Here is a 9,445-nt window from a genome sequence, read left to right on the forward strand (position 1 = left end):
TTTCTTTTCCTGTGCAAAGCCATTTTTCTTTTTCTTTTTCTTTTTTTTGGCTGCACCATGAGGCTTGCAGGATATTAGTTCCCCAACCAGGGATTGAGCCTGGGGCCATGGCAGTGAAAATGCTGAGTCCTAACCACTAGACCACCAGGGAACTCCAGAAAGCAGTTTTTCTTTGAGCTCCTTTGTATTTTAGAGTTCCTGGTGAAACTTTGAAAAAAAGGATTCTGTATCCTAAGTAAATGTTTAAAAACAAATTAAACTAGATAATCCCTTCCAACTTTAAAATACCCTGTTTTTGTGATTATTATTCTAAACTCTCGTTAAATACCTGTCTTTGATTTTTTATAGCTCTCATGCTATGAGCCCAGGTGAAGAAATCTTAACGTTATTACAGACAATACCATTTGATGTAGAAGAGCTTAAGAAAAAAGAAGCTAATCTTCCTCCAGAAGATGGTAAGTGATGGACCAGGGTAGAGCAAAGGAGTTAGAAAGAATTGAAACATTCCACTAAGGCTCAGAGGGTCCTTTCCTGAGAGTACCTGTCATGTGAGTATAGTATGGTAGCATCATCCTTCTTTTTCAGATGACCAGTGGTTAGATCTCTCACCAGATCAGCTGGATCAGCTGCTGCAGGAAGCTGCTGGTAAAAAAGAACCAGAGTTCGTTTCCAAGAGGCAGGAGGAGAACTGTGACTTAACTCAAGTCTCAAAGAGCATGAAAGCTTTCATATCCAAAGTCTCAACCCACAAAGGAGCAGAGCTGCCTCGGTAATTTGTGTTAAAGTATAAATATCTAAATAGTTATAGCCTATATGTTGACATCATCCAATTGTTGCCAGTTCTTTCTCTCTTTTTTTTTTTTTAAAGTAAATGATTTTTACTGCTTTGTTTTCCTCTTTCGGTACCAAGTACTATGATAACTTGAACTTATCTGGAGTCAGATTTCGGGTAACCTGATCCATTATGATCCTTGAAGTAAGCCAGAGAGACTACTCAGCACATCTAAAGGCCACTACCCCAGAGCTGTGCAGGGCAACCATGTACTTTATTCTTTAGATTTTTACTCAGAATCTTATCAACTCCTAACATCTAATTCTCATCAAGGTCAGACTTCTGATCTCCCACCCTCAAGCAGATTGAAGCTGCAAACTCAAAAGAGGAGGATAAAAGTGTTTATTAGAGAAAGAAATAATAACAGAAGAAATGAGATGTTACATTTGGCAAGTAATAGGAAAAAACGTAGATGGAATTGTTAGAAAGCAGGGATAAAGGAATGTTTGTTCTTATTTATTTTTAAAGATTTGGTTCTTAAAATGATAGACTTTATCTAAATGATCTTGGGTAAATAACTTCTGCTAATGCTAGATATATCTTATGGGAGGTGAAGGGTGGCTAGATCCCTAAATCAGCGTAAGTTAAATGTGCATAATCAAAGTACAATTTTTACTTTTATTTCATCAATATTTCCCATTTCTGTTGCCCTACAAGATCAGTAAGTATAATGATTTTTAAAATTTAAACTACAATTTTCCTTGCTCTGCCTCTTTTGAGAGTGTATCTCTGATAGTGTTCCTAAGAATGGCACCAATTTAGAGAAAGTTTCAAAGAATTTTGTTTGGGATAAATTGTCTTTTTCCTTTAATCTTACAGAGAACCTTCTGAGGCTCCAATCACTTTTGATGCAGATTCTTTTCTTAATTATTTTGATAAGATTTTAGGTGAGTTACGGTGTGATATTTATTTTCATTTTGCAAGTGTAAGTAATATAGATTGCTAAAGCATTCGAGAATTGGATCTCATTAGCTTTTTTTTTTCATGATTTTGAGTTGCATTAATTATTGCCTTATTGAATGATTTTGCAGAGGGTGACTTGCTTAGTGCTTGACATAGTAGCAGCTCATTAAATCTTTGTTGAATGAATGAATAGTGTGTGTTTAGATAGCGTTTTACATGGGCTCCCATATTGTTTTTTTCTCTTTCAGACGTACTACATTTATGCATTAATAATAAAAAGACAAATAGCCCAATTAAAAAAAAATCAACAAAGGATATAAATAGGCAGTGCCTTGAATAATAAATATAATCAATAAATATTTGAAAATAATTGTGCTTCTAGTAAGAAAGTAAATACACAATGAAAATAAGAATGTTCTTTTTGCCCATCATATTGGCAAAAACTTAAAAGATTGATAATAACCAGGTTTCTCAAGGGTTGGAGAAATGAGCACTGTCAAACTGTCAGGGTAGAAGTATAAGTTGTCTTTTCTCAAGACAGTTTGGTACTCTAGAATGTTCATAACCTTTGACTTAGCTCTTTCATTTCTAGGAATTTACTTTGTGAAAAAGCTATATATGCTAAGATGGTGGTTGCAACATTGTTGTAGCAAAAAATTGGATTATAGAACAATTTTACAAAAAAATCATAATATATTCATATTATGAAATATTGTGCAGCCTTAGTGAAGAATGAGGTCCATCTATATGTTTTGACAGCAAAGGACCTCCAAGATATATAAATAAATAGAAAGGCAAACTATAGTTCAGTATTTATATCTATAAAAAATGTGTTTTACTATTTACAATAGCCAGGACATGGAAGCAGCCTAAATGCCCATCAACAAATGAATGGATAAAGAAGATGTGGCATATATATACAATGAAATATTACTCAGCTATAAAAAGGAATGAAATGGAGCTATATATAATGAGGTGGATAGACCTTGAGTCTGTCATACAGAGTGACGTAAGCCAGAAAGAGAAAAACAAATATTGTATGCTAACTCATATACACGGAATCTAAAAAAAAAAATGGTACTGATGAACCCAGTGACAAGACAAGAATAAGGATGCAGATGCAGAGAAGGGACTGGAGGACACCAGGGTTGGGGGGTCGGGGGGTGAAGGGGAAGCTGGGACGAAGTGAAGAGTAGCATAGACATATATATACTACCAACTGTAAAATAGATAGCCAGTGGGAAGTTGCTGCATAACAAAGGGAGATCAACTCGATGATGGGGGATGCCTCAGAGGGCCGGGACAGGGAGGGTGGGGGGGAGTCGCGGGAGGGAGGGGATATGGGGATATATGTATAAATTCAGCTGATTCACTTTGGTGTACCTCATAAACTGATACAAGAGTGTAAAGCAGTTATATTCCAATAAAGAGCTTAAAAAATGTGTTTTTTATATATATGTACATATACATGCGCACATGCGTGCACACACACACACACACACACACACACAGAATTGCATAGATAAAGGTCTGGGTACCCACTGAACTGTAAAAGATGTTTAACTCTGGGAGGAAAGTGAAATGTGAGACAATTCTGCATAACTTGCATGTTTACATCAAAATTTATTCATATATCATGTAGTTTTAAAATTTTTTTTTTTATTTTTTTATTTTTTTAGGGGTACACCAGGTTCAATCAACTGTTTTTATACACATATCCCCATATTCCCTCCCTTCCTTGACGCCCCCCCCGTCGAGTCCCCCCCACCCTCCCTGCCCCAGTCCTCTAAGGCATCTTCCATCCTCGAGTTGGATTCCCTTTGTTATACAACAACTTCCCACTGACTATTTTACAGTTGGTAGTATATATATGTCTGTGCTACTCTCTCGCTTCTTCTCAGTTTCCCCTTCACCCCCCGCCCCCTCCCATACCTCGAGTTCTCCAGTCCATTCTCTGTATCTGCTTCCTTGTTCTTGTCACTGAGTTCATCAGTACCATTTTTAGATTCCGTATATGTGAGTTAGCGTACAATATTTGTCCTTCTCTTTCTGACTTACTTCACTCTGTATGACAGATTGTAGTTCTATCCACCTTATTACATATAGCTCCATCTCATCCCTTTTTATAGCTGAGTAATATTCCATTGTATATATATGCCACATCTTCTGTATCCATTCATTTGTTGATGGGCATTTCGGTTGCTTCCATGTCCTGGCTATTGTAAAGAGTGCTGCAATAAACATTATGGTACAAGTTTCTTTTGGGATTATGGTTTTCTTTGGGTATATGCCCAGGAGTGGGATGACTGGATCATATGGTAACTTGCATGTTTACATCAAAATTTATTCATATATCATGTAGTTTTAAAATTTTTTAAGTAAAAAGTTTTAATTAATTGAATTCATATTTTTTAAAAAAAGCTGAATTTTTCAGCTCGGCCTATGTACTTTTCTGCAAATGTCTGCCAGCAGTACCATTTTTTGCAGGGGATTTTTCTGAAGTAGTTTGCCTAATATTCTCCCTGTTTTGCAGATAATATTCTAATTCTTTTGAGATGTGTAATCACTCCAAAAAAATTTACCAAATGTCTCTTTCTGTGTTGGGGTCTGTGTAGTTTCAAGACCCCATGAGTCAGACTCTGATGATCTGGATGAGGAAGACTCTGAATGTTTAGATAGTGGTGATGAGTTGGATCTCGAAACACAGGAGCCTGGAGAAGAAGCATCTGTAAAAGGAACTCTTGATGATCTCAAGTCATACATGGCCCAGATGGACCAGGAACTAGCACATACCAGCATTGGCAAAAGTTTCACCACCCAGAAGCAAATGGTATGTGTGTGTTTAACCTCTTTCCCTTTTGAGTCTAGTACAAAGGATAGCTAAAAGCATATTTTACTGTAGTTTTTTTTTTCTTTCTGATTCATAATTTTTTGTGTTGAATCTGATTTTTTGATTTAAATAAATAAGAATGCTAATTTTTTCCTAACTCTGGTAGGATGAAGGATTATTAATTTTAAGTATAAGCCTAACTATATTACTTATTCTATGTTATCTCTCAGGATTTTTTTTTAAAGTCATGTGATATGTTCAAATTAGTATGTGGTTGCATACTCCTACTAATAGCTTAAATTGATTTTAAAAAAAGAGAAAGGATATTAAATATCCAAGTAATTTTCAAGCCTTAATAGTGTTTGTTTTACATGCTTCCATTATTTAGAGCCAAATTTAGTCATCCAGTCATGTTTTTATCCTAGCTTTTATATCAGCACTGTCTAACCACAGATGGAGAGAGAATGGACCCTGGAGTCTCATGGGCCAGATTTGAAATCCAGCTCAGCCATCCACTGTGAATGTATCCATTAACCAATAATCCTCATGTCATAGAGCAAATTTCACTGGAACCCAGGCTGTAAGATAAGTCTGGGAAAGGTCAGGATGTTGGAGGCATGCTCCACTCTGCTCCCTCCCTCCTGGGGGGAAGCCTCAGGAGAGGCCAGTCTCAGAGCCAGCTGGCTGCAGCACGCCCCTTGCCCCTTTCCTTTGTGCTTAGCTGACCCCAGGCATCCAAGCTGCTGGTTTCATCAGAACTGTTGTGAAAGAGCTAGAAACCCATTCCCTGTTCCAGTGAGCTTGAGAAAAATATGTATACTGCTTGTGTTGGATGCTACTCCATCTCTCAATTCTATACCTTTAAATTAGATCCTTTCTGATTTTTCTGCCTGCTTAATCTTTATTATTCTGTAATGCCTCTTTTTCATTAAATTAAAGATTAAATATCCCTGTTTAAAAAAAAGAATCTATAGATCAAGCTGCAGTCTCTTAAATTCTTTCCCCAACCTGTGAAATCAGAGGCTTAAGTACCAATTCAGAATCCTTGTGGTTGGATCCCACAAGGCCTCAGGTTTTTACTTTGTTTTCTCATTGGGATGGGGTGTACAGGTAAGAAAGAAATCTAGCTCCTTTCACTTAGAGAAAGTTTTAGATTCTTCTTTTTTTTAATGTTCATTTTTCTGTTTACTTCTTTTAAAACTCTTAGGCAAGCTATAAAGGTACCTCCTTAACTCTGGCTATCTCCCTTGGGCTATTTCAAAATCAGGAAGAAATCCATTTAATTTGTAGAAACTTTTCCTGGGAAAAAGTGTTTTAATCTTTGGAACCAAATTTTAATATGTGTGTTAAGTTACAGAGTTTGTTATTAGACTTAATTTTTACTTTCTATCAATAAGGGAATTTCCTTTCTAATATGGAACTCAATTTTACATTGTTGCTCAGTTAGCTTTTTATTGTAACTACCATCCAATCTAATAGCATATTGTCTCATGATTTTCTTTTCCTTCCATGAACAAGGAACCTCTATCCCAGACTACTAGTAAGTCAGAGGAAGAAGATTCTGGTGCAGGAGGATCTGTTATGACACCAGTGGATATAGACCTGAACCTGGTTTCAAACATACTGGAATCTTACAGTTCCCAAGCTGGACTGGCAGGACCTGCTTCCAACCTTTTACAAAGCATGGGTGTGCAGCTGCCTGACAATGCTGATCACAGACCCACAAGTAAGCCAACGAAAGATTAGCCAGCAAACCTAGCCTCTGTTTTTCCTTCTTAAATAAATATTGAATCTGACTATGCTCATTTCTAGTTTTGGTTACTCATTTGGTAAAAGTGTTTTCTTCATTTTAAGTTCACAGATCAACTTCTCCTCTATGAGCCTCAAATGTTGCCCACTCTGCACAAGTCTTTATTTTTATTTTTTTTATTTTTTTGGGGGGTACATCAGGTTCAATCATCTGTTTTTATACACATATCCCCATATTCCCTCCCTTCCTTGACTCCCCCACCTCGAGTCTCCCCCACCCTCCCTGCCCCAGTCCTCTAAGGCATCTTCCATCCTCGAGTTGGACTCCCTTTGTTATACAACAACTTCCCACTGACTATTTTACAGTTGGTAGTATATATATGTCTGTGCTACTCTCTCGCTTCGTCTCAGCTTCCCCTTCACCCCCCGCCCCCTCCCATACCTCGAGTTCTCCAGTCCATTCTCTGTATCTGCATCCTTATTCTTGTCACTGAGTTCATCAGTACCATTTTTAGATTCCGTATATGTGAGTTAACATACAATATTTGTCTTTTTCTTTCTGACTTACTTCACTCTGTATGACAGATTGTAGTTCTATCCACCTCATGACATATAGCTCCATCTCATCCCTTTTTATAGCTGAGTAATATTCCATTGTATATATATGCCACATCTTCTGTATCCATTCATTTGTTGATGGGCATTTAGGTTGCTTCCATGTCCTGGCTATTGTAAATAGTGCTGCAATAAACATTATGGTACAAGTTTCTTTTGGGATTCTGGTTTTCTTTGGGTTTATGCCCAGGAGTGGGATTACTGGATCATATGGTAGTTCTATTTGTAGTTTTTTAAGGAACCTCCAAATAGTTTTCCATAGTGGCTGTACCAACTTACATTCCCACCAACAGTGCAGGAGAGTTCCCTTTTCTCCACACCCTCTCCAATATTTGTGGTTTCCAGACTTTGTGATGATGGCCATTCTGATTGGTGTGAGGTGATACCTCATTGTGGCTTTGACTTGCATTTCTCTGATGATGAGTGATGTTGAGCATCTTTTCATGTGTTTGTTGGTCTTCTGTATGTCTTCTTTGGAGAAATGTCTATTTAGGTCTTCTGCCCATTTGTGGATTGGGTTATTTGCTTTTTTGGTGTTAAGCTTCATGAGCTGCTTGTATATTTTGGAGGTTAATCCTTTGTCCGTTGTTTCATAGGCAATTATTTTTTCCCACTCTGAGGGTTGCCTTTTAGTCTTGTTTATGGTTTCTTTTGCTGTGCAAAAGCTTTTGAGTTTCATGAGGTCCCATTCGTTTATTCTTGATTTTATTTCCATGATTCTAGGAGGTGGGTCCAAAAGGATCTTGCTTTGATGGATGTCATAGAGTGTTCTGCCTATGTTTTCCTCTAGAAGTTTTATAGTGTCTGGCCTTACATGTAGGTCTTTAATCCATTTGGAGTTTATTTTTGTGTATGGTGTTAGGAAGTGTTCTAATTTCATTCTTTTACATGTTGCTGTCCAATTTTCCCAGCACCACTTATTGAAGAGGCTGTCTTTTTTCCATTGTATACTCGTGCCTCCTTTGTCAAAGATAAGGTGCCCATATGTGTTTGGGCTTACTTGTGAGTTCTCTATTCTATTCCATTGATCGTCCTTTCTATTTTTGTGCCAGTACCATACTGTCTTGATCACTATGGCCTTGTAGTATAGTTTGAAGTCAGGAAGCCTGATTCCACCAACTCCATTTTTCCTTCTCAAGATTGCTTTGGCTATTCGGGGTCTTTTGCGTTTCCATACAAATCGTAAGATTTCTTGCTCTAGTTCTGTGAAAAATGCCATTGGTAATTTGATCGGGATTGCATTGAATCTGTAAATTGCTTTGGGTAGTACAGACATTTTCACGATGTTGATTCTTCCAATCCAAGAACATGGTATGTCCCTCCATCTGTTTGTGTCGTCTTTGATTTCTTTCATCAATGTCTTAAAGTTTTCTGCATACAGATCTTTTGCCTCCTTAGGCAGGTTTATTCCTAGGTATTTGATTCTTTTGGTTGCAATGGTGAATGGGAGAGTTTCCTTAATTTCTCTTTCTGCTCTTCCGTTGTTAGTGTATAGGAATGCAAGAGATTTCTGTGCATTAATTTTGTATCCTACTACTTTACTAAACTCATCAATGAGTGCTAGCAGTTTTTTGGTAGAGTCTTTAGGGTTTTCTATATATAATATCATGTCATCTGCAAAGAGTGACAATTTGACTTCTTCTTTTCCAATTTGGATTCCTTTGATTTCTTTTTCTTCTCTGATTGCTGTGGCTAAAACTTCCAAAACTATGTTGAATAATAGTGGTGAGAGTGGACACCCTTGTCTTGTTCCTGTCCTTAGAGGGAATTCTTCCAGTTTTTCCTCATTGAGAACGATGCTGGCTTTTGGTTTTTCATATATGGCTTTTATTATGTTGAGGTAATTTCCTTCTATGCCCATTTTCTGGAGAGCTTTTATCATAAATGGATGTTGAACTTTGTCAAAAGCTTTTTCTGCATCTATTGAAATGATCACATGGTTTTTATCCTTCAAGTTGTTGATATGATGTATCACGTTGATTGATTTGCAAATATTGAAGAATCCTTGCATCCCAGGGATAAACGCCACTTCATCATGGTGTATGAGTTTTTTAATGTGCTGTTGCAGTCTGTTAGTATTTTATTGAGGATTTTTGCATCTATATTCATCAGTGATATTGGTCTGTAGTTTTCTTTTTTTGTGACATCTTTGCCTGGTTTTGGTATCAGGGTGATGGTGGCCTCGTAGAATGAGTTTGGGAGAGTTCCTCCTTCTGCAATATTTTGGAAGAGTTTGAGAAGGATAGGTGTTAACTCTTCTCGAAATGTTTGATAGAATTCGCCCGTGAACCCATCTGGTCCTGGGCTTTTTGCACAAGTCTTTATGATCTCAACTCTGGGGTGCACACAAGGTTTTGAAATCAGCAGAAAAGGGAGAATCAAGCCCTTGAGATATGATAAACACACTCTATGTTTAGAACATTAAGTTTATCTTTATTGAGGATTATAAATGTTGGGCAGAGGAAGGAAGGTATATAGGCAGACATAAAGAATGAATGAGTTGCTTTTTTAATCCA

General features: G+C 37.2%; 1 protein-coding gene across 4 annotated transcripts in view; it reads left to right on the forward strand.

Moving 5' to 3' along the window:
* Positions 1-6,366, forward strand: part of ECD (ecdysoneless cell cycle regulator) — a 57,117-nt gene extending 50,751 nt beyond the window's left edge. For 3 of the 4 annotated variants that reach the window (XM_057735851.1, XM_057735848.1, XM_057735849.1), the window contains exons 10-14: positions 349-455; positions 586-769; positions 1,652-1,719; positions 4,351-4,565; positions 6,084-6,366. In XM_057735851.1, coding sequence (XP_057591834.1) covers positions 349-455; positions 586-769; positions 1,652-1,719; positions 4,351-4,565; positions 6,084-6,311 — 802 coding nt within the window. In that variant the 3' untranslated portion in view covers positions 6,312-6,366. Of the gene's footprint in view, positions 1-348; positions 456-585; positions 770-1,651; positions 1,720-4,350; positions 4,566-4,990 lie in introns of all 4 variants that reach the window. The other variant, XM_057735850.1, reaches the window with a different exon arrangement.
* The last annotated feature ends 3,079 nt before the right edge of the window (positions 6,367-9,445 follow it).

Source organism: Hippopotamus amphibius, chromosome 5 (assembly GCF_030028045.1).
Source record: "Hippopotamus amphibius kiboko isolate mHipAmp2 chromosome 5, mHipAmp2.hap2, whole genome shotgun sequence".
In the NCBI taxonomy this organism is placed as follows: Eukaryota; Metazoa; Chordata; class Mammalia; order Artiodactyla; family Hippopotamidae; genus Hippopotamus; species Hippopotamus amphibius.